General features: G+C 37.1%; 1 protein-coding gene across 2 annotated transcripts in view; it reads right to left on the bottom strand.

The window, feature by feature from the left end:
• Positions 1-3,615: 3,615 nt before the first annotated feature.
• LETM1 (leucine zipper and EF-hand containing transmembrane protein 1) overlaps positions 3,616-26,338 on the bottom strand; it is a 29,279-nt gene continuing 6,556 nt past the window's right edge. Inside the window, exons 4-14 of one of the 2 annotated variants that reach the window (XM_035325833.1) lie at positions 23,730-23,873; positions 21,811-21,948; positions 18,583-18,786; positions 17,991-18,110; positions 17,260-17,391; positions 15,214-15,393; positions 14,436-14,579; positions 12,275-12,409; positions 11,506-11,696; positions 9,062-9,200; positions 3,616-7,527 (exon numbers count right to left, since the gene is read on the bottom strand). In XM_035325833.1, coding sequence (XP_035181724.1) covers positions 7,378-7,527; positions 9,062-9,200; positions 11,506-11,696; positions 12,275-12,409; positions 14,436-14,579; positions 15,214-15,393; positions 17,260-17,391; positions 17,991-18,110; positions 18,583-18,786; positions 21,811-21,948; positions 23,730-23,873 — 1,677 coding nt within the window. In that variant the 3' untranslated portion in view covers positions 3,616-7,377. The remainder of the gene's footprint in view (positions 7,528-9,061; positions 9,201-11,505; positions 11,697-12,274; positions 12,410-14,435; positions 14,580-15,213; positions 15,394-17,259; positions 17,392-17,990; positions 18,111-18,582; positions 18,787-21,810; positions 21,949-23,729; positions 23,874-26,338) is intronic. The other variant, XM_035325834.1, reaches the window with a different exon arrangement.

The following is a 26,338-nucleotide window of genomic DNA, read 5'->3' as shown; positions in this document are numbered from 1 at the left end:
TGGCCTCTTTGTCACGCCAAAGGTCTCAGTCACCGCAGCATCATGCATATAAAATGTAGCCGGGTTTCCATGCTAATTCTTCCTCCCCATCACTTATTCCAGAGGTTTTTTTTGGCCTGACATCCATTAATTCTTGAGTTTGCACGTCCAACTCCCAGCTAGCTCATTTTCAGAGCCGGCACAAAGGATTTTCTAGGGAAAAGGGTGCCCCAAGGGGTTTAGGTACACCTCAAACCAAATCATCCCGAGTCACTGCGGCACCGCAGCGTTATTTTTATTAGGGATTTTGGATGCGTAATGCTGGTCACAGAAGGTAGGTCTAAAAATATGGCCGTGCATGCCTTCTTCCCTCTCAATGCCACTCTTGATTTTGAAGGCTAAGCCTCAGAGGAGATTTTTTTTTTCCCTGAAATTTTGTGGCTGGTGAAAAATGCAGCTCCCTGTGTCTTGGAGAGCCTGGGATTCAAAGGGAAGGGTGAAAAAAATCAGCACCGCCAGGGCACACGTTTGTGGCAAAGGAAGGTGAGCGTGGAGCCCGATGAAGGCTGCTGCTGAACTGACACGGACCAAAAAAAATCTAGGGAGATGTGAATTAAAAAGATGAATGGAAACTGTATTTCAGCTCAGCTTCCACCATCACAAACCAAGGTACCAGGAAACTAAAGTGCAACAAGGACCCTATAAATTGTCCCTACTTAGTCCTGCACATTGAGTAAGGGACAGAGAACACAGAAAGGTTGGGGTACAGGCAGCAGGGAGAAGAAAAACGTGCTGATTTGCTTACTTCTTTAGGGTATATTAAGTCTTGGGGGGAAAAAAATCTTGTATTCTCAAATCTGAAGTAAGCTGCAAAGATTCCCAGGTTCTCTGTGTAACAGGCTGTTAATTCCCATCTTAATAAATAATAATAATTATTATTATTATAAGTAGTAGTAGTAGTTAATTATTATTAGTAGTAGTAAATAATACCCCAAAGGCCAATTTATTATTAATAATAATAAAAAAGTGATCATATAAAAATTATAAATAAAACAATATAAATATAATTTAATAATATTCTAAAGGCCAACTTTTATTATTATTATTATTATTATTATTAATTGCTCATCTTCAGCTCTTTTCAGCAGCTCTCCTTCGGGCAGGCTCTGAAGCCCTCTCCCAGCAGAGGGTCCAAAAACAGGGTAAGAAACCAGGGCGAGGGATCTTTGCTCGCTCCCACCCCGGAGCCTGGACAAAAGGCAGGGGGAGGCAGAACGCACAGCCGCTCCCTGCACGCACAGGAGGCTTTGACATCTCGAACCGCTGGCTGCAGCCTTCGCTAGGACATAAATCAGGCCGTTCATCAAGGGCTGTGCTCTGCCAACGCACATAAAGAGAAATACTAGACGGAAAGAGGCAAATCTGAATCAGATCCACCTCTTGCACGGCAAAAAATCCTTTACGCCAGTTAAATGAGAGAAACTGATGTTTGAAAACCACAGAAGGTTTGGCAAGTGTAAAATTGTACATGCTAATGAGCCCCCAAAGAATTTTTGACCTGTGAAGGATATTTAACTACTGAGAAAGATTTATATCCAATAATACACAAAAATGGAAGTGAGCACAGAGCACAGGGAATTAGAAACATACTACAAACATCCTCCTGTTCACATCAGACTTGAGAAATAATTCAGGAAAATACCAGAAACACTTTTCAGTGTAGGAGCAGTGAGAAAAGAAAGGTTCCTTAGCCAGATAAACTACTTAGTATGGGCTGTCGCCGCTTGCATGAAGTGTTTAAAAGCCTTATCACTACGAAACGCGGCAATAGGTCCTTATGAAGAGACACGCAGCTCTGGAGAGCTCGCCATCTGCCTGGTCAACAACAAAAAATGTTTTATGTAACTGTGACACGAGAGCCGTGCGACGCCTTACTGGGAGAGCAGGCATCGGCGCAGCACGGATTTCTCAAGCCTCAGGACACCAAAACAACCCCAAGACTGCATCTCCCACCATCTAAAGTCACCGTTTAAATGGCATTTCACCAAAGGGGTTTGCAGCGATACTCCTGTATTAGCTGTAAGACCTTGATTTGATCAAGTCAGAAGTTTTTCAAGCACTTTTCTGCAACCTGCATTAGCAGCCTGATGTAAGAGAAGCTCCTTTGCACTGGAATTATAGCAACATCTCCATTACCTATGATTTCTAGGGAAGCGACTTATCATCCCCTTTGTGCATATTTGTGGACAATTATACTCTGTAATAATGGGTAATGATCATCTGCCGCAAGGGGAGCACAAGAACTCCCTTCCTCCCCAGAGTGATCAAACACCAGCAGAGGCTGCCCCAAGGGCAGCGGTCTCCATCCCTGGGGATGCTCAGACCCAGACAGGCAGGGTGCTGGAGCCCAGCCCGGATCAGGAGCTGCACGACGGTGCTCCCATCCAGCCTCAGCTCTCCCGAGGGGTGGATTTAGCTCATGCCTGGCACCTACAAGGACAAGCAGAGCAGCCAGGCGCTCTGCCTGGGCACGGGTACGGCTGTTTCATTTTTCCACTCCATGAAAGCAAGAGTAAAAATAATGCACCCTTTTTCCTTTAGATTATAGCAATAACTAGACTCAGTTGCTCTAAGTCTATTACATGCTTAGAAAAGAGTGCTATTTCTTTCATATAACCAATTATTATCTCAGTAAATCAAAAATGGATGTAGCTGTCTTGGGCATTCAGGGCGTAATGATGATCAAGCGCACTTGTCAATGTGTACGTTGAGTTTGCAAACTCAAAGCCACAGTTTCCCTGCAAGTCTGCTTTACCACTCCGCTACACAACAGTTCTATTCGCCCTAAATAAGCCTGTCATTAAAGGAAATTTTAAAGCAAAAGCTTAAAAAGTAGCAGAACTTGTTCCTTTTCAGCCTTTTTTTGATATATGGCATTTGGCTTTAAGTGGAGAAGCAAAAATCCACACCAAACTCAGCTTATTGATTAAGTTATTTTAAAAACATCTCGAGACAGGAAGTTGTTTTCAGCCATCTGTTGGAGTACTTTGACACTAGAAAGTAGATCCACATGTTTGCATGTTCCCAAATCCTATCTGAAAGAAGCCAGGGGGCTGGCTGCAACGCCGGCCCCTGCAACAGGACCTCTGCATCTCCTGGGCCTGGATCATCCCTGCTCTGCATTGCTTAGTCCTGAGCACAGCTGAACCAAGATGAGCACTGACACCCCGGAGAACAACTCCAATACAAATTATGCTCGAGATGGCTCAGTTATTTCCAAGGGACCACATGTGCACTGGAACACCTTGCTGACTCGGGCTCTGCTTTCCCACCCAGGCTGCCAAAGCTCCAGGGAGAGAGGTAACAATAAATCACAAACAGCTTTCTAATGAGAACACATTTTGTGGGGTGTGCTCAAGGCTTAGAAGTCTGCTGTGCACTGAAGTGAGCTCTGTAAAGAACGTTAAGCTAACAGAGGAATGTGTGTGTGTGTGTGTATATAGAGACAGCACCTGTTACATGTCCTCTTCCAACCCGAGCATCTTAGTTTCAATACTCAGCTCATCACCAACAATCTCACCTGAACAGCAATCGATTAAACAAACAAAAGCAACAGAAAATAAAGTAATGGACAGATCAGGTTTCAAAATGATACATTTATTAAAACTAAAAGGACACAAGCTCCAATTAACTTAAAAAAATTATATTGCATTATGGCAAACACAGGACCAGTATGCTCAGAGCATAGACAAGTAATTTTTTTTTTTTTAAAACTTAAATTTATGACATGGACTGAAATTCTTAAACTCAAAATTTGAATACAAACCAAGAACAGAATGTGGGATTTTTCTTTTAATTAAATATACCCAATAATTCCATATAAACAATTTAAAAGGATTTAAATACATGCTGAAGTAGCTGAAGATTAAATGATTAGCAAGATATGCAGATACAAAGTTCAAGAGTTATTTCAGAGTTGTATAAAAGATGCAACTTTTTCCCCCAGACAAAGCCTATAGTGCAATGAACTGTCTTGTCAAGAGAGTTCTCTGCCCGCATGCATTCCTGCTGACAAACCACCTATTAGGTTCGCTTTCTGGTACTCAACTTGCAGGCAGGTTTACTCACACATCATGCAATCAGCGATGAATATCTCAGTAAAAACCATCTTTTGAGATAACAAATTGGAAACAAATTTGTCAATAAAATAGGTCCTATAACTGTTTTGAAGGGGAAGAAGAAAGGACATCCTATTTTACCTCTCTCCTGTTTTTTTTTTTCTTTCTTTCTTTTTAAACACTCACCTTAACAGTTTATAGTCAAAATCTTGTTTTAGATGGATCTGAAACAACCCCAACAACTGCTTTACTGATGGATTACCGAACTCTGAGCGTAGAGGCTTTGCCTGTGTAAGTCACAAGGTCACCCAAATCCCACACGTCCTTTTAATTCTTTAAACAAGTATTTACATCTCCTGATTAAATATTCACTCAGGAATAAGTTCTGACCGGTTACTGTACACCTGGAAGTCATCCTTTCTCTGAAAGTACTGTGGCTTCTGGTTTTGGTCAACAAGAGAGACGACAAAGCGTGTTATCTGGAGCTAGTCCACAAGCCACCGATCTGCTCGCGTTGTCTGAATCACCTGTAGAGCTGTTCGTGAAGGTTTGAAACCGAGGAAACGTCAATCACTGAGGGCTTCCCAATCTTTCTGAGCTTGCAGAACATGTTGAAGTCCAGCTGTCATGGGCTTCCCTACTTTTGACATCAGAATAAAGAGATTTCCTGCAGAAATGCCTCGCTACTGACGCGTATGTCACTTAAACTCTTTAGGTAACAGGGGAAAACTGACATTTGTGACTGAAAGCCATACATTTAAGTGTTTTTTATGTAAACCATTAAAATTTCATCATACACAATGATGAAATTTCAAACCAGTCTAAAAGCTGAAAGTCTTCAATAACCATACCACGATTATTTCAATTGGAACATTCTTTATAAAGAAGGAATCGGCTACTCTTGGCTCCCTTCTTTCTTAATCCACAGACAATTGACATGAACAGTAAACACAATCCAAGAACAGCAGCAATGTGTCTTAAACTCCTGAACACTTCAATCTGATAACATACTGTCAGGAGAATGAGAGATGAATGAAAATTAAATCCATAAAGCTTTGAAAACAGCTTTTTCTGCTACTTCCCTGTTTGAAACTTGTATGCATTCAACTCCTTGTCATGCTGAGGCTTTTGCTGTCGCATGACAGCGAGCAGACCTTTTTAGTTCAAATAACTTCATCGCATTTCAGGAGCGTTAAGTAAGACTGTTATGTGCTGTTCTCAAACTGAAGATGTGCAAATGCGAAATTTCTGGGTACATAAAAGCCCATTCATTCTAATTGTTATTTATACAATGCAAAATTAGTTTTATTTTTTTTTTGTCAAGTTGCTCTTGCTTTTTCACCTTTTTCATCCAGTGAAGTCCTATCTTCAAAATTTACAAATTAACTTTCATGCTGAAATCTCCAAGTCTCGATTTACAAGAGAAGAACTCTCTCATTTATGGGTACGTTAATTGCAAAGTTCATACTGATTTGAAATTTCAGCATTGTCACAACAATTTTACACTTAAGATATAATTACAGCAATTCTCAGGAGGAACAGTCACATTACCTACCGTAAAAGCTGCTTTCTTCTCAACCTGTACAGAATATTAACTCAATATTTAAACTAAACACTGACCCTTTTTCTAGAATTATTTGTATTGTACACCCTACTGTACATTTTGCTTTGGAAACAACTAAATACAATGGTCCATTATGCAAGCCATGAGACTGTCCAAACTTTTTTGTTCCACTAACTTGAAATGAATTTTTACAAATAATTTAGCCAATCTAGATAAATACTGAACATAGAATTATGCTGAAATACATTTGGGAGTCAACATTTTCTATAAAAATATGCAACTACTACTAAAAGCATTAATACTACTAACTGCCCACCTCAATATTGCTGTGTACAGAGACATAAGATGTGCTCTTCATAATGTACACAAAATCACGAGTATCTTGTGATACTGGGTGAAAAATGAGAAAAAAAAATAACCCTGCTGGTTCAAGTCATACTTCTTGTATTTCATTGAAAAATTTAAGAAATGAGGGAAATTTCAGGTTACCAGGAAATATGAACATCCTACACTTCGTATTTTAGTTTCGAAACTTAAAAATTTACTACTCCGGACAGACATGAATAAGTAAACCTTGACTTACTGTCAGTATTTAATAACACAAAGACAGCAATGAATTAATTAGGAAGCCGATGTAATCAAAACACTGCCAATATCAGACATCACTTGCTGACTGCACAGTAAGCAAGGCCATGAGATGAAAGTATTTAAGTACTTCGAATGTACCTGGTTAGTGATTTTGTACCTGAGATGACAATTAAGAGGTAACAGAACTAGTTATGGTAAGTAATTGCCAGATGAGCAACAACCAACACACCTTCGTAAATGCTTTTTAAAAAAATATTTGCAAAAAGATCACAACTGACATTTTTCCCTTACAGCTAATTTCATTTTGCTGTTTAGACAAACACTTTATCTCATTTTACTCTGTGACAGATTGTGTTCTGAAATTATTTGAAAGGCTCCTGTGATTCTAATGCTTTCTTTAGTAATTCATGGAAGTTTGAGTAGAAGTGGCAGCATCTACTCCCTAGTCTTAAGAAATTTAAGGCACCCATAAGAAGCAAACTTCATGGGAAGTTTCAGTTCTAGGGAAAAATAAATCTGATTTTCCCTTCAACAGGAAAAAAAAAAATCACAAATTCATACAAGTGATTAGAATGTCACATTCTCTGTCAGTGAGGCAACAACTTAGTGATATTTAGTTTATGTAAGGCTCAACCTAATGAGCTACTACTGAAGCCACAGAATCTTCACCAACAGGTTACCAAAAAGTGTGGTATTGTGACTGAAGGGAACGCTTGTATTAAATTCTGAAAAAGCCAGAAGGTAGAAGCAAAGCAAGGTTGGGCCCCATGTAACGATGAAAGGAAACAAATGAAAACATCTTTCCATGATCAATACACTTAATTTATACAGCAGACTTGCAAGTTTAATGGATCACTGTACCACAACAATGAGTGCAAATACATGATTCTGTGGGCAGGAACACTGCTGAAGAAGCATATTTTGTTTTCATCTGTATGGAATGACAGTAAATCATTTCTGATGAACGGAAATTTCATTCCATATGTCAGAAAACATATCTACGATTTATTACTAGAATCAGCTTAAAACACTTTCCATAATCACAAAAGCTCAAGTAATATGTAGCCATTAGACACAAAGATATACACAGTTTTGGTTACAATTGGGCTTTGCTTCAGAATCTGAAGCTTAATTCTTTATTTCTGCAGCTTCTTTATCATGCTTTTCCTTTGCTTTCTCTTTTTCTTCCAGTTTTTCTTCTTTTTGAAGCAGTGCCATAATCTCAGCGACCTGGCTGGTGCCAATATCAATATCTTCTTTGTCAATCAATTCTACCACCTACATGAACATTGAATGAAATTTAAAACAGTATGTAATTTTTACATTTTTCAGACACTTTTAGATCTTAATTTTTGTTAAGAAAAAAGCAGCTAGTTCTCTCATATTCAAGATTGTTTTTTTTCCTACATAAGTAGAAATAAGTGTAAACTACAATCAGGGCTTAAGACAAATCTGCAAATTTTGAAGCAAGTGATCTAAAACTTTTGATCTCAGCATGTGAAGAATTTTGGAACATTAGTAAGACAAAACCACTTATGCTTCAACAGGAAGTTCAGATTCAGTATCTAATACTTCTGAAATAGTATTTAGATAGTATCTATATTATAGGCTTCATTTTGTTGAGAAGACTTGTAGTACATAGAAAGGCATAAATTTATGAAAAAAAAAGTAGGAGGAAGGTAGGTCTTTTGGAGAGCCAAATGAAAAAAATAGTTTAGAAATCACTTCCAAATTCCTTTATACAGATTTTGTACAAATGTGTTCTTGACACAGCTCCCCAAGTTCTTAAAACTGTTCAGCATTATATGCAGAATTCAGGAAGTTGATTTTCCCTGTGTTGCTAAATGTTACTCAATGCAGCAGCTGTTCAGAGCAACAGTGAAGAGAAAAAACGTGTTTCAAAAAGCTGATCCTGTGTTTTTTAGCTGGCCATAGGGTTCTATCTTTAAAGAGGATTTCTGTATTGGATAGGAAAACTACTTGCAAGGAAATAAGTTTCAGGACATCTCTAAGTTTACCAAGCAGAAAAGAAACAGGAAAATGAAGGATTTGAAATACAAGGGGAACCTGAGAAAATTCTGCAAAATGAGAAAATGGGACAAAGTGGGCAAAAAAGGGGTGTCTAAAAGCACAGTATCGCATACAGAACACAATACCCACAAAGTAGAAAATGCCTCTGAAAAGCAATGAGACATTACTTTAAAAGGAGCAGAAAGGAAGCAGAAAGAGACAGAAAGGTCAAGTTATTAGAGGCCACTATTTCTACTGCCAGATAGACACTGCCAGCTTTAAGAGCTGAGCTCACTGACAAAGTTAGTAATTTACAGCGGACCTAAACTGCAACTGATGGTCTGAAGTCTTTCAAGCACAGAAAACATAGGTCACAATGAAATTTTTAAGTACACAAGTAGGCAGAAGATGTCAAGACTGAAGAAATACTGGTACTCCTGAAGCAGATCTTCCAAAGCTCCTTTTCCATTCTCCCTCCCATTCATAAGTAGCATAACAGAAATACCAGATTTCACAGAACTTTACATATGCAAGGCAAACCTACCTCTAATTCAGGTAACACACAGGATAAGAATCATAAGAATCATCCCCATCCCCCCCAAAAAAAATACAATCGCCATATAATTTCTGGAGATGCTAGTATGTGTTATAACATCTACTTACAATACAATACATTCCCAGAAAACTCATTGGCATCAAGTAAAGATTCTTGAAAAAGACATCAATATGAAATCAAGTAAAAACTGGCATGATATTTGAAGAATGGCTAGCCTTATTTTCTTTAAATAGTTCATAGACTTACCTTAACAACATTATCTATATCAATTTTGCCATCCTTGTTTTCATCCAGTGCTTCTGCAATCCTAGTTAGCTTCTCCTCTGGAATCTTCTGGATTTGTTTCATCGCATTAATTAGCTCAGCAATACTGATGAGATTCTCCCTAAAGAAGCAGCACAATCTCTTTATGGCAAGCAGTTACTTCAGAAGATTAAAGGTCATAAAAGACAGTACTGAAAGTCACTACGTTGCAGGTCACTTGTAAAACATTAAATAATTATTTCTAATCCTGAACAGAATGAAAAAAAAAGAAAAATGAGTTACTGATCAGCAAAGCACGTTTCAAGTGAATATTTTTCCATAGAATCTCACACTTTTGGTTCCATTTGCTTTATGGCACAAATACAGGTGAAAGTTTAGCAGTTTCTGTGCTTCCTAGCCTGTGTATTTAACGCCCTTTGCACTCTCCATTTATCAAAGGTGCAGTGTCACACATCTGTCAGCCCTGGGGATTTAGGAGAGGTGGGCCTACACAAAACAACTCAAGCATATAGAAAAAAAAAGCACGAAGCCACAGGAAAGCAGAAGCTTGACAACTAATTGCTTTTAGCAACTTGGCTGTTTCATTAAAATACGCTTCATTTCCTCATACCAAGGAATACACTCCATAAAGGAAAGGACTAACTTTCACATTACAACTAGGAGATTTCTAGTGTTCCCTGTATCTGCTTATTCATCTCGTGAAGTTGTCTATTTCCTGCAACTCAAAACCTCTGCTTGTTTATGCAGTTTTATTAAAGAACCATCTTCCAGCACAGGTCAAGCTGAAATGCAGGAGACAGTGTGCAGAATAAATATTAAATAAAAGGGCTTTAATGCTCCATACATGCCCCTAATCTCTAAGCACAGACTGATTTTTATTCAAGAGCCATTTCATTTTAAATGAAAAGAGAAATTCTTTACTCAGAGGGTGGTGAGGCACTGAACAGGCTGTCCACAGAAACTGTGGATGCCCCATCCCTGGCAGTGTCCAAGGCCAGGCTGGATGGGGCTTTGAGCAACCTGGTCTGGTGGGAGGTGTCCCTGCCAATAGCAGGGGATGGGAATTAGATGATTAAGGTCTCTTCCAGCCCAAACCATTCTATGATTCTCAGAATGCCACTAATTACCCTGGACTTCTGCTTCTATGATTTTTAATGGCTACATAACGACAGCTTTGACTTAAACATTAAAAAACAAACCTTTGGCAATTAAGCAAATGTTCAAAGTTACTATTTTCAATTGTTAACAAAATTAACAAAATTGTACATTTACAGAATGTACAAAATTTAGAGTTCTCCTCACCAAAGCCATGCATTAAATAAAGCATAATTACATTCAATACAAGCAGATGCTGTATTTTATTTTTAATTTACAAATTTGGATTGTTTTGATCAAGAACCCTCTATAGCACCTTTCACATCGTCTCCTTAATCTTATAGAAAATCTGAAACAAATGACTGCTTGCCCTGTGGACTGGAAAAAAACAAGTTTGCAAGGAAATTAAGCAAAATCCTTATTTCTGTTTAAGTTATGCTCTTCGGAAGCTGGGAAACTCTTAATGAATTACACAAAATTGTGCAAGCACAAATTTGATTAACACTGCATTTATAACCACAAATTGAAAATTGTCACTGTTTATTGATATCTCATCGTCATAATAAGCAACGTATGACTGTGTGACATGCCACTGCCTGAAAGCCTCTACTACCATCAAGATTTGGAGAACTGTTGATAAATGAAGTTTCACATTAGAATTGTTAGCTTTTATTTGAAAGGAACGATCTTTTATTTGGGATAAACTTATTAGCCAGACCCCTCAAATATTGATTTTACCATCACATTTGCAAGTGTGTCAAAATTGAAGTGAAGCAAGTCTTCAGAAAGGAACCATGTAAAATTACCTCCTTACTTCCATTAGATCTGTTCCCTCATTTCTCTTCAAGATATTATCTGCTTACACCAGACGGAACAGATTTTATTGCCATTTTTTCCCCTCATGACATGTTCACTACTGAAGCAGAACATAAATATGCTCACCATACTTTTGCACACCTTTTTCATCAGTAACACAGGGCAAACCTACTGCTTGAGTAGCATTACTGAAGGCATGATTTCACCTGCACCATCTCTAGTGCCGCATGTGTTACAGATGGTATGATACTAATCAACAACCTGACTTCCAGAACCCCCTTCCTGACTAGCACCCGAGGAAATTGTATTTGTTGCTTTCCTATCATCACTTCAACCATATCTATCATATTACAGAAGAGAAAAATCTATGGAACAATTTTGTTAATTGTGTTTTTAAAATAAATACTGAGATTTTAAACAGCTTATTTGCTTAGTCTTTTCTAACCACACATCAGACATAAGCAAGACTTAAGATGAACAGTAAGAGATACAGTCAGTGCTCTCGAGTCACTTACCCAGCAGGAGGACTAGCACCATCATCCACCTTTACATCCACTGTCTTTTGGTTCGTCTCCAACTCATTAATAATTTTGTCTATCTGACCAATCATTCGGTTCACCCTTTTGGTCAATCGCTTGCTTGCCTTTGACTCTTCCACTACCTCCTCCTGGCCAGTCTTAGAGAGCTCCTTTATTTCTTGCAAATCCTAAAAGATACGGTCACGAGAAACAAAAACATTTTTGTGGGTCTGAATTCTCTACAACAGCCACTACTAACTTAAGAGATGAGGATTTCAAGTGCCATTTAGCATCATTTGTAAATAAAGAGACATACAAAGCCAAACTGAAATTAGAACAAACTCTTAGCACTGCAGCCATTTTCATACATCCCTTGAATGTTACTTTCTACAGCCTTTGTAATATTGATTTACTTAACTCAAGGCATCTGTAATACTGACATCTATGCTTGACAAGAAAGAACTGCAGCATGCTCAGCACATTACTCTGGTCACACTGGAAATAAGAGCAGGAAGAGGAACCTCATCTAGTGGAAACTACTCCAATTATTGTAACTAGGTTTTAAACACATTGAGCCAGTAAAGCTCTGCACTGCCCCATAAAGCAGTATAAACCTCAATTACTCAGCTACCAAATGCAATCTAACAGACATCCAACTAAGATCATCTTTAATTATGTGGGGTCATTTATATGAAAACTGATCACGAACAGGATTTTTTTTTTAAAAAGCAAGCAAAAAAATCAAACACTTCCTTCCCCACTTTACCTCATTATATTCCTGGATATCACCCTTCAATTCCTCAAGCTCCTCCTTTTCCTTTGTTAGTGATTTCTTCTGTTCCTGCAGCTTGTTACAAGCATCACTCAGCATGTCAATCTCCTCCTTAGTTATTTCCTCACCCTGTAACAGAAAATATATACAGATTAGTGAAAGATACACGTGTATTTTCCCCAAAGCTGTAAGAAAGGACATACTCCAGATTCTTTTTCTATGTTCAGAGTCAACATAGTACAGACTGGCATTTTGGAGCTAATGCTCCAAAATTTAATCTTAAATACTAAGGGAATTAGTGGGCCATGGTACTTTCTAAGCACATGAGAAGCAAGACCAGGTAATATGATTTATTATGTGGGTTTTGGCTATTTGAAATCCTGTACCTAAATGTGTCATATAAAAGTGTTTTACTTCCTTCTCTGCTGAATGGAAAACCCAAAATGAGAAATGATTCTGATATTATATACAGGAAATATTTATTACACAAAAGATTTTGCAGAGCAAAGTTCAGGAAGCTGAGCTCGAACAAAATGATCTTCAACAACTTGTGTAATCATGTGCATGAACATTCACGGTTTGTGACGTCTATTTGTCTTTTAAAATGCTGAGAATAAAAATGTAACCCCCAAACAAATATATAAAAAATACAATTTCAAGAATTATTCATTAAAAATGTTACAATCCCACATTAGTGGGCACAGTCAGCATACTGCATTAGTCCTACCCAGATACAACAAGCCTTCCCAATCTTCTACAGCAGTACTTTAAGAAATAAGTACTAACCATATATACAAATCAATTTTGTAACAGTAGAGAGGCAAAACACATTCCAGATCTTAGCCTCTGCCACATTTCAAAAACACACACACAAAAAATAACCAGTGACAACTAATAAGAACATGTTGCTAAAAATGCCACTAAACAAGATGCAGAACAGGCACTTGAAAATCATCAAAAAAAGCTACAGACACACACGAGAGGTTTGCTTAAGCAAGAAGCATTATTTTGAATATGTAACTTTTCTTATTGTAAGACTGCAAGAAAAACAAGACTTCAGAATGACAAAAAAAGAATCCATACAGACAGGCCCAATGCTGGCATTCTTAAGAAAAAAATCTGAAAAAAAGCTCCTTTATTTGCGCAAGAGTATGACAATATTACAAGTTTCCTGCATTTTCAAAACATCTATTTCATGTCATACTACTGTCAGTAATTGCAGAACTATGGATAACTAGAATATTTAAAATGTTATTTTATTCCTGAATACATGCAAGCCTGTTCTTTACGACCACTTCATGACAGCTCTGCTGCAAAGCACTTGGGTAGCTTCAATAGAGAGCAACCTGATCATGAGCCAGTAGCACGCTCTAGCAGAACAAGCTAACAGCAACCAGGGTCAAAGTCAGTAGATTGACAGGAGTGACTGTTCGTCTTTACCTGACATTTGGTATGCACATTACCTGACCACATCTAAACTCTGCACCAAGTTTTGTGCTCCCCATAAAGACATCCGTAAACTGGAGTGAAGATAAAGACTGCAAAAAGATTCAGCTAAATTCTGGTTTTGTATGAACTTTTGGACAATTTCTCCAGCCAAAACCAAGCCAGATAGCAAATAGTTATCTGACTAACAAAGCATGCTCTGATCATAGCAAAGTATGAACATCCTAGAAATTAACCTACAACCTTTAACAATGGTATGAATTATGTTCAGCAATATACTGAAGAAATGGTGAGAGAATATACTAGAAAATTTTTATAGTATATGTATACTGCACATATCTGCTTAGAAGAGGAAGTCAGTTTAGTTCAAACCTGGGAATCTCTGTATTTAATACTTTGGTCTGAATTACACCCTTGAAAATAAAAAAAAACACTCACCTTTACCTATTCTTGTCATCATCTTCTTTATGTTAACTACATATATATATATATGCATGTTTATTTATATATATGAAAATGTATGTATTATATATATAAACATGCATAGATCCGTTATGTCTACAGCCAGTGCAAATGTCTCTCCCCCAAACAGGCATTAGTTTCAATAACACAGATAGATAAAGGAAACGCACAAAAGTTTCTTGCGCTGACTTCCTATTTCTGCGGTGGTGGTGAAGAATTTGCAATCACATACAGTTTTCCAGATTACCTTAATGCCTTCCAGTACGGGTGCTGTGTCTTTCAAGGTCTCTGTATCTGCCCTTGCCAGTTCCTGTTCACCATCCATAGCCATCTGGCTTTTCTTAACTTGCAAAGCAGCTGGTTCAAGATCTGCTGCTGATTCCACCTCTTTCTAAATTTGACAGACCCAAGAAGTTTAATTAAACAAAGATAACATTATCTGCATTAGGATCAGCAAAGAATGGCTTCTTAAAATAGAAGTAACTGCTAAAGCAGATGTAGACATTTTTATGACAATGCTAAAAAACTGCAACATATGGAGTGGTTTCATATTAAAATACCAAATGCACTTAGTGGACTGTGCCTGTGAGCAACTGAAGGTTAATGCACCCAGTAAGCCAGGCCAGCAGCAGCTTTTATACTCAAATACTATACCAAGGACATCACCTGGTTAATGACAAACAGGAAGCACCAAAGCTAAGAACAATTATATTTACTGTAATAAAAAATACACCAACACTAAAAATCAAAATTAAGAAGAAAAACCACAAGCGACTGCCACTTTTGCTAGATGAATAAAAGGTTTCTTTTATTACAATGATTAAGAAGAGGAATCAGAGATATGTAAGACACAAAGTAGTCTGGGTTTCACAGGGAATCCGTCTGTATTGTATTTTGTTTTGATATTTTCTGTATGTGGACTTAAAGTCCAGTTTCCTGCAGACAAGAACAGATGCAATAACTCATATCATGATGCTTTTCACACCACTGACGTTTATTTCTCAGCAGTTGAGAACAGAACTTACCATGGCTGGAACTTGAAGGGTTTCTTTGGCTTTCTCTGCAGCTTCAGACATTCTTTCTAACTCCTTTTCTTCATTTTCTTTCCTGATGGCTTCTTCTTCCTGAAGAGTTGCTTCCAGTCGTGCTTTGTTATCTATTTTTTCACCTTCAACTTCTGCCACTTTGACTTGAGCCTCTTTGGCCTAAAAATAATGCAAGAAGTCTATGAAAGTCTCTCTCTACATAATATAACAAGTCTGTATACCATTACTGAGATAAGTCGTACAGGTATGTTGAAACTCCAAAAAGCTGTCCTCTTTTTTTTCCATTTTTCAGAAAAAGATTGTTCTTTCTTTGAAAATGAGAGCTTTCTATTCTGAAAGTGCAATATATTCTTCATTCTCTTTCTTTCAAGATCACCATTAATCTATTCAAATGATTTCTCTTTACACAACATTTTCACAGCAAAGCACTGAAATAAATGGGTTTCCTGAACTTGTCTGGATCACAAGTTTTGCTTTTGCAGCATCTTAGTTCCAGTTTCTAAGTTTATCTAACCCTACATAAGTTTGGTTCATGGCCTCTATGCTGGGGAAATTCTCAATTAAGAAGTTAATATACAGGGAAGCATAAAATGCTTAGTGGTATGTTGTATAGTAGAATAGGAAACAGTTTCAATCTCTGAGTGAGAACTATCCCCTTTTATTTATGAATTCTCACAACAGTATCACAGAAGAAATTGGTCTCAAACAGATTTGAGGGTAAACATTTTAACACCAAAGTGAAAAAGAAACAGTACAGGACAAGCAGATGTAATTGTAGCACTGAAGCAGAAATATACAGTAAATGCTATCACTCATAGAAAGGTTTCTTGAAGTGCACCTTTGCAACACCAACTACAAACAGCTATGTAAAGAGGAACACAGTTGTGCACCCATTTTCAACTCCTGGCTGAGTTCAACACTGAATTTAGTCTTTACAAATCGGGTAAACCAAGAAAAATAGCAAAACATGATACACTTAAGAACTATGTGGTGCTCTAATAATTAGGGTTGTAAACCACATAAAAGGTTCCACTTCTGAAATATAGAAACAGAATAATAATCTGCCTGAAGTATCTCCACAGCTGTTATTGCTATTAAAGTAGAAATGAATTCATTTCAAGTGATAACTATCCTCCATTATGATAGGAAAGATAGAATTCGCATAAAAAAACACCACTAGAGAAAATGACTTAATTTATCTTTCTTCCACAAACCAGAGGTATTTTTTTAGTGTTACTGTTCATAACACACACACACAATTTGCTGAAAGAAAATATAAGTCCTGTAAGAGAATAATGTAACTTTATGCATAGATTCTGCTTTTGGCCAGAGTCAAACTTCGATCAGTAAACCTACAGAACAAGTTGTTTTGAAGATAGAATTAACTTTGATATGAGCAACTGAGCTCAACCATCACAGCTTCCAGATCCAATAAGAAATCAGTATGTCAAGAGACATATCCCAGCCTGTCGTTCTCAGTCAATTTTCAGTGGAAGATTTTAGATATGTGCCATTTATGAGCATTTCCACCTCTGTTCTTCATGAAGTGGAGAACGACGATCAGGAGTTTCACCTTTAATTCTTAAGTATGGTTTGAGAAATTCTAGCTACATGTGAAAAGGTCTGAATTCATCTAGAACAACCACCAATATACAGAAAAAGAAATCCATAGAGCAACTCAAACTTCAACTCCATCTCTTATTAACCATAATCGACATAGCAGCACAGCCTGCAAACACTGTATGTGTCTTTATATTGCCTACACTGTAGTTTGGATTTTATGCAAGTAAAAAGGGTATTGCATATATTTCTATGCTACTACTGCCTACCCTCGTGCAATGAAACAATGCTTTTCATTTGCTTTATTCTCAGGCCCCTCCAAATCCAACTGGTGTGTTTCAAGGCCACTCTTAAACCTACCCATTATTCAGCTTTGCAAAGAAAAGAAAAATGAAGAATATCTACTGCTTAGATTTTCAGTGATGATAACGCAAGTTAGCCATAAACTGTAAAAATCATACTTACAACACTCTCTGGTAGTGTCTGAAGCGTTGTTTTGAGCTGATCAGCTGGAGAAAGGGTGTCTGGAAGATACATGGCTCTGGATAAAATTAGCAGTGAAGTAGGGATTTCCTGGTTCAGGTGCAGATCTAGCCACTAGGAATACAGCACATAAAACAGAAGCCTTCAACTTTTGGATTTCTTTCTCTTTTGACAAATCAATTCAAGCCTTTACAAAAGAGTAAATTCTAATTTTTATCACTAGTTATCAATCAACAGCCTAGCACAGGAGCCACAGCCTATAAGAAGCAAAGAATTAGAGATTGCTCTGAAGAAGTATTTGAAGAAGTATTTTGTTTGAAGAAGTACAGAATATTTGAGGAAGTATTTTGTTTCTTATGCATCTTCCTCTAAACCAGACAACCAAAAGACAAAATTTATTTTCTCCAAGATATACTCAGAGAAAAGTTTTTTACAGAGTAATGCAGATAGTTAACAAGGCAAAGCAGCAAAACTAAAAACATATTTAAGTCTATGTGTGTATTTGCATCATCAAAACATCATGGCCCAGTTAAAAACCTGAAACCCACTGCTACTATGTACTTACACAGTACATATGACAAAAGCTTATTAAGGAGACTGTTTTACCCCTGCCTTTAATAAGAACAGACTCAAAGTATCTTATCAGAATCATAACAAAAATTATAGCTAGCAATTAAAACTTAGCCTGTACATTTGGTGTTACAAAAACGTACCTGCTTAAGCTGTTCTTTGAGACGCTCCTCTGTCACCCCAAGGGCTCTCATTCCTCGTGCACGACATGCTGCCTGCAGCTCTTTAACAGTCAGGGTATCAACTCCTTCTTCAGCAATCAACTGCACAAAACGTAAAATAAACTCAACATGTAACAGCTCAAAAATGAAAAACCACATTCGACGTGCTCCCAGAAGTCTGTATTTTTTCACAACGGCCACTAGAGGCTGCTGCGATAACACAAAACAGCCCGCACTTTTTTAACAGCAGTGAACATTATACTGGAAGCTTAGCAGCTCCACAATGGTAATGCCAATTTCTCTCTGGGTTCGTATTTCTATTAGCTCCTTCCCAAGTTATAGTTTCACAGAAACGCTCTTCTTTTTAATGATTAATTTCATTATAATAGATAGTAGATAAAAAATGGCAGGTTTTCTTTAGAGAGACATAAGATATCAAAAACTCTTTAAGCCTTTTTAAGTAAGCTCAAAAATAATTAAGACAAAACCAGGAAAATACTTAGAAAAGTTTACATAAATACACTCAGTCTGACACATAAACATTATTAACCAGTACATATTTAGAATGACTCACTTTGTCATCTGCTTTTATACTTCTCAGCCTCATAGTCAGCTGGAAACGGAGGAAGTTATTTGTCCCGATTGACTGAAGTTCCAGCAATTTACAAAGTGCCACCAGCTGAGGCCTGGTTAGATTGTCCAGAGTCAACTCATCTTCAAATAGTTTTGAGAACCTTAAGATCTCTTCATTACTGGGTCTTTCGCCAGTTTCCCTGATCTGTAAGAAAAACAAAGAAACAAAAAGCCTTTCAAAGCAAATTCCATGCTTGGGCATTATTTTGAACAGTAAGGATTGTTCTCATTTGTCAGGTACTTTGCCTCAATTTTCGTTAATAGGAAATAGGATATAAGGAAGTCATGATTTTTTTTTTTCCAAAACAATACGTGTTTATTATAAAAGGCAATAGAATTGATGGTGTTAACAGTTCCCAACAGCACTGCATAATGTACTTAGCTAGATAAAACCCATCAAAACCAACAATTGGATCCGTATGCATACTAGAGCAGTTTTCTCTGAATTGGCACTGGCTTGAAAAAATAGCTAAAAGAAGTACAGAAGAACAGTTACTACGGAAGTCTTGTAGACAAGTACTCTTTGTGGTACCATGTTTAGTAAACATAAAGCGTGTTAAAAGCCTCAGCCTGTTCAGATACACTGAGAAGCATGCCGTGATTTCCAATGGCAAACATTTGCAACACTGGGGTCACTATAAAATGATAATTTGGAAACCTGCCTATCTAAATTGTCTCCACAATTGCGACTGTTACAATATTGTTTTGCTTCAAGTTCCTAGCTGTTCTGCAGCATCTCAATGCAAATACGCTTGAAGTTACTTCAAAGTATAAACCACTATCTGGCAAAACACTGAATACATCTAGATGGAAGGTTCCATGTACATGCTTATACAAATGCCAAGTTAAGCCTTTACATAATGTGCACTTCACAGTAGTTAAATTGAAATACTAGAAGCAGAAATAACAGTTCAAAGCATGGAAAAAAAAAAAAAAAAAAAAAAACAACAACTTAGTCTCATCAGGGTGTAGTAGAACTTTGTACGTATAATGCTGTTCATATTGCTACTTTAAGTATACCATTAAGTGCTTATTGGTGATATTACTGAATCAAAAATTTACAGAACCTAACAATCAAAGACTAACTTCCAGCCACTTAACACCTTCAGTCTAAAGAGTAGATAGCAAAAAAAAAGAAGCTTCCAATGCCTCTACCTTTTTTAAGCCCTGTAAACATAAGTTAACAATTGGCAAGTACAGTCTAAAATCTAATATTACCTATATAGCCTGATTTATTACACCTACTTGTTTTAGATGTCAACTCAACTCTTTTAATCAAAAAGTAATTAATAAAAGATAAAGATATGGATGGTTTTGAACCCATTAACTTCCAGGATGGCTGTGTAGCAGAGAAGCTAACACTGAGAAAGGAAGGTCAAAGGCCTCATTACTCCACTTCACCAGGTCCTTCAACACAGGAGCCAATACTGGAACCTTAAGAATATTTTCTTCTTTGCTTAGAGCTGAATTTTGGCAGAAAGAAAATATGTAGAGAAAGGGGAAAAAAAAAAACTATTTCTTTAGAGTGCAAATTGACACTTCATCACGAGGTACAAAACAAGACAGTTCTGAAGCAAACTTGTTAAAGTCTGTAAGGAGTGGATCCTGTAGAAGCAAATACTTCACTGCAGAAGCAGTGGGGAAGCATTTAACCTTCTTTTTACTCTGACATTTATTTTCTAGGATAGTGAAATGACATCAAAGTTCGTCTCCATGGCACAAACGAGAAAGTTATGGCTGTAAAAAGCACACCCACACATAAGGAAAGCAGGGCCTGAAGTTTCCTTTTAGTCATTGCAGGAGCTTGGAACTCCCCTAGCAAAAGTGGAGTGATAGGTCATTAATTTCCATAGAAATTAACCCCTGAATTTAAATTCTTAGTAGTTCTCTCAAAAGAAAATGACATGTTCCAAATATTAATCATGGCAGTGGCATGCTCCCAGAGTCTGCAGACAGAAGTTTTAATGCTTCAGCTACTAGTCAGTGTAACTAATCACTTGAGATTTTCTGCAGATGAAAAAGGACAGAAACTGTTGACTGCAAAGAAGCTTCCAAGTGCATGGACTTGGCAAGCAGATACTGGCACATCTTGCCAGCAGCAATACCATTATCTGAGGTAACCCACTTGCTGCCATCAACTTATTACCCCACCCTTTAAAAACTTTAGTCTCTGCACTCATAAGCAGGAAAAGCTCAAGCTAACTAACTAAGCCTTGAAAAGTTCAGGTCTGAACTCCCCAGGCTTATGTTTCTTTTTAGGTGCAAAGGGCAAGTGCCCATCTTTGCTTAAAACGCTCAGCCATTCCCACTCTCAAGAAGAGAGATGACACTTTTACTTTCAGAAAAGCACCTGGCAGCAGCAGATGGTCATTGTCTCAGTTCAACAGCCCCACAATTACAGAAATCAGAAGTGAGAGTGGACTGAGATGAATCCTATCCTGAGAAGATCTATGAATGCATTTTTATTCTCTCTGGAGAATACCTTACCTACAACTTGGTGAAAGGAAACACTATCAAACCTAGAGGCAGTAAACTTATGGTGGAGGTATTTGACATTCAGTCTATGTTCCAGCAACAGTGTGATAATAGAAAAAACTTGTACCAAGCCTAACAATCATACTCTAGCAAAACCCTAAGTTCTAGTCAGCATCTCAAAGGATTTCAGCAGTATAGAAAATGTTTAAAAAGAAAGTGAAGATAGGATTAATATGACAAAAATAAAAGCAAATTTTACATATCCTCCACTGAGTTTTAATCAGGTACTTAGGAAAGAGCTTCTATTTCTCTTCTCATTTTACACCCAGTGTTCACAAAATCAGGCCAAAAACTACGTATAAACACTGCATACTCTTTTGGATGTTAGAATTAGCACATTAACAAAGAGACAAGATGACGTAAGAACAAGAGAATGAGCAGAAGTGTATTCCTTCTAGAATTATGGAGAGGGTAAGAGTACCACCTAGAATACAAAAGCTAAGAACAGTGAAACTTCAGCACACCGCAGTATTATGTGCAAAAAAAGAAATCTATCCTGAAGAAAATACTACATCCTACTCTTTCAAATCCAACAGAACAGGTAGTTGATGATATCTAAAGGGAAGGAAAGGGAACTGCCAACTACCATAGACCAAAGAAATATCAGGCTTTTTTTTTTTTTTTTTTTTTTTACCTTTTGAAAGAAAGTTGAAAAATCTTTTGTAACATTTCCTTTGGCTGCTTTATTTTTTAAGGCCATCTCCTCAATCGTGTCTTGAAGGAATTTAGCCAATTCTAGCTTTACTCTCAGTTGTTTCTTCAATCTCTCCTCCTGTTAAAAAAAAAAAAGTTTGGTTTTAAATGTTTCTTCCAAAAATACATGCACTAAATACCACTTTTTCTGCCTTTAATGCTTCTGAACTTCTGCTTTAACACACACATCACAAGAGAACGTGCATTCATATCAAAAATCACCAGATCACACAAATTCAGGTTGAACAGCTGAAAGCTCCATAAAGCACAAGGTACAATGCCAACAGAGTGAAGTACAGCATGAGTGGCCTCACCCGCTACTACTAACTTGAACCCACCCACCTAGGAACAAAAAAACAGGAAGTAAACAACTTGGATTTTGCTAACTCCCAACTCTTGTATCCAGGCCAAGTTCTACTTTACACATCATCCAAAAAAAAGAGGGATTTATTGCAGAATTAGAAATTAGTAGTTACTTAGATGCAATACACAATTCCCAGTGACTGACTGTATCTGTGGCTGACTGGGAGGTCACTATCTACGAACCTCATGTAATTATTCTGTGCTCTGATGAGAATTTGTCAGGGTCTGAGGGAAAGGGGAGAACGGTCTGTTTTCATTTACAAAGCACTAAACAAGAAAACTTAAGTGAAGTTTAGACTAACAATGTATAAGAAGATAGTTTAAATATTTAGCATAGATACAAAAAAAAACTTGCATCAAGAATAAAAACTACCAAAGACTGACAAATAAAATGCAAAGTAGAAAAAAAGTTTGCAGCTTTAATTTCTGCTTTGTAACAGTCACAGAAACAGGTACCAAAAAACAAAAGAACAAAAAAACAAACAAAACAAACAAAAGAGAATCTAACAGCCTTGACAGCTAAGCACCTGCATGTACAAAACAGAAAGCCAGGGTGGTGCTGGTTCATTCCTAGATGTTAACAGCAAAATCATCAGAACAGCATCAAAAATATAAGCCAATACTGAAGAAAAAATATTTAGTAGTCCAAACAGTAAGTCATCTTCAGTAATAACCTAAAATTGGTGTTGGATAACACTGAAACATAGTTTAGGTCACGCACTAGAACATGAAAAAAAATACTCAGAAACATGGTTAGGACTATACTAGGATCATCTGGAGCAATTATTGTAAGAATCCCTTCACAGCCTCAAATGTCAAGTTTTGCTACTCCTATATACCTTCTGAGCATTATTTTCTATTTTTATTTCACAAAAGAAGAAGCTTTTTCCTGTTTTTATTTAATAAAACTATTTTTTCTTCCATATATACGACAAAACAGGAAACTGAAATGCTATTCTGCAATTACTGCAACACTGTTTACTTTAATATCCTGACTGCGGAACCCTGTTTAAATGTGTAGCTACCAATAACCCTCATGTAGATTTTTCCATTCTGTATCTCTTAATACCTCGTAAGAAGTTTTACTTTGACTTAAAAAGTATTTATTTAGTAATAACATACTATGATTTTACATAGTAACATAAAGCCTTACAAATCATTAGTACAGCTTAATAACAGTAAATTGCCATATATTCTTCCTGAAACTCTTACAGAATAAAATAATCTGTAAATTAAAATATCATCTGAACTAGAATGATAGATGTTATTTTCCTGCCCAGTAAAAATAATAAAGCCATTACAGCTTTTGTGGGTTATAAAACTGTATTAGCTAAAAGAAAGCACTTAATTAACTTTTAATTAGAATTAAATTACGGCTTTTGTTAATAGGATTCCCCAGACATGCACAGCAGGCGTAAAGTATGTTCATGTAACATCTAATAGACAAGTTTTAAGTTTTTCCAAACGTCTTAGAGGATTACAAATTCATTTACTTACCTTTTTAGACTTTGTCTCAAATGTAGAGGGAAGCATATTAGGGAACAACTTAAGAGCTACTGGAAGTAAAAATTCCATAAATGGGACAACGAGAAAAACTAGGAAAGGAACCAAGCGGAAGAGGTCAGCACATATTCGAAGAAACTGGAAGAAATAAAAAAGTGTATTGATAAGCAAAATGTTAAACATTTATTTCAAAAATACTTTGTATTACCATCCGAACTGCTACGTAAACACACACATATATTTGCTAGAAAGGAAATTTATAATAATATAAAGAATGTGAAGAAGTCAGGTTTTAGTATCTTTTTCTGAAAGTTGCTATATACTGCAGAGTGCCAGAGTTTCTCCAGTTTTCAATGCTATAGAAAGTATTTCAAAAGCCTCACTGTGTCTCAATAGGATTATTGAACAAGTATCTCATTTAAACCTCTTAAAAGCACCTGAAAACAGGAGGTGGTCATTTGTTGCTGTTAAAGCTGCTTAACTTCTTTTATTCATCTTTATTTGTGCTCCACCACTTCTTACATGCATGAGCTACTACGGACCAAGTAATCAAGAATAAAATGAAAGATCCCTCCCCCCCGCCTTATAACAATTGTAATGTACATTTAAATCCAGGGTAATGAGCCCAGCTTGGCAGATTTTTATTTTTTTTTAAGTTACGGCTTTTCTAGAGCAGTAATCCCCTGAAGCAGGCAGATGCATTAGTTACTAAATCTTGAACTGCATGAAATAAGTATTGCCCTTTTGATTTCTGTACACCCACAAGCGCATGGATTAGGCTGTACAGTCTATAATCAAATTTTCAGAACTCTGAAGCTTAATAACTTGGTTTATACTGGGGGAGTGCAGATCCCGCTTGACTCTGTCTCATTTTATAAAGCAAATAAGCAGTTATTGGGAATAATGGCAGTTCCTAAATCAAAGGCTGAAGGCCAGACGTACACTACTGCCACAGCACTGTCAGTCAACATCACGACTTAATAAACAGTTATGATTGATAAAAACTAGCAACATAAATGCTATTAAACACATAAATACACTCCCCAAAGTTCACATCAATCCAGGGGAACAGCAGCAACAAACTGCCTGTATAGGCTGCGTGCTGCTGTGGAATCTCTTTGTAGAGTACAAAACCAATAAAACTTCAGTCACCATTTTCTCAGCATAAAACCACCCAAACTTCTCATATACTGTTTGAGGAAAGAACAAACTTCTCAGATCCAAAGTTAAACTTTTTTTTTTTTTTTTTTGCTGTATAAAACAAATTCAGCTTCCCAGAGAGGAAGCTTTGGTCCATTGTTTTATGGATTCAAAGATGTTTCCATTCATTCCAACTATAGAAGATAAATGAACACCAGGGAGTTCAAAAGGATGTAAGAAAGTTCAGAAGAAATTTTTAAGTCATACAAACAGGGATATTTTCCCTAGAAAAAAGTTCAAATGATTGTACAGAATGCAATGCAGTGTTCCTATCCAGCATCTATTTTTAGATACCGAAAGTATTTGTATGAGGTGAAATTCAAATCTGCAGAAGCAGTTTTACAACTGGATTAAGCTAACGTAACGCTAACCCGAGATAATGCATTAAGTCATAAATGTGCACCAGCAGTCCCAATGTGAGGGCACACCACTGATCCAGCTAAAACTAACCCATAAATACATACGCAGACATGCAAAAAAGGATTAGCACAAACCAAAAGGGGGTGGGGTGAAGCATTTGCATTTAAGCACCAAGCAGGACTGGCGACTTCTGCAGCAGCACAGTCCTGGATCAGCTACCATAGATCACGAAACTGCATCAAACTGAAAGAAGAACGTCTGTGCACAGAACCTAACACAATGGTGCATGATTGCATGCATGCTGTTTGGCAGTACAGCACTAAGGACTTGTGACTATCTGCTGCTGCAGCTCACATACTACACGCTCCCCTTTTTTCTCTCCGCAGGACAGAAGGGTCTGTGTTAAGGTTGATGTACTTACCACAAACTGTATTATCTGCTACCTAGCCTAAATGTCCTGAGCTATCCTGCTGTAGAAAGTAGTTTTTAAACAGCCAGTGCTGTACTATGCATGCTTTCCTTCTTCCCGACTTATCTCCTAAGTGTACAGAAGTGATCCTGTTGAATCCAAGCCCCGCCAGCAATTGTACGTGGAGAATTTTTTGCCTGATTTTTGGTTTACATAAGCAATAGTTCCCTTGCATTAGCCACGCTGCAATTGCTTGTTAATGTGGTTAGATTACTTGGCTATCTTTCCATTATTGCCTCCAAAGAGGAAGGAAAGGGCAGGCAGAAATAACTCATTTGTCAGTTTGAGTGAAGATAAGATTTTTCTGGAACTGTCAGTTCATACATGGTTTAATACATTTAAAGCAGCATATCCTTCAAATATATACATATGAATATGTATTTATATACATATAAATATGTATATATATTTAGGAATTTATAATCAAGAAGTCCAGGAGCAACATTTCTTTGTTTTAAGGACTTCTGTCAATTTAAGGCTAAATTAAAAAAGGGAAAGAAAGAAAAATAAAGGTTTAAAATAAGCATGTGCAAAGGTTCTGTTCAGCTGTAGGCCGTTTTGCTCTTTGCTGACC

Source organism: Oxyura jamaicensis, chromosome 4, assembly GCF_011077185.1.
Source record: "Oxyura jamaicensis isolate SHBP4307 breed ruddy duck chromosome 4, BPBGC_Ojam_1.0, whole genome shotgun sequence".
In the NCBI taxonomy this organism is placed as follows: Eukaryota; Metazoa; Chordata; class Aves; order Anseriformes; family Anatidae; genus Oxyura; species Oxyura jamaicensis.
Note: the sequence above shows the minus strand (reverse complement) of the source record. Positions and strands in the feature narration are given on the sequence as shown.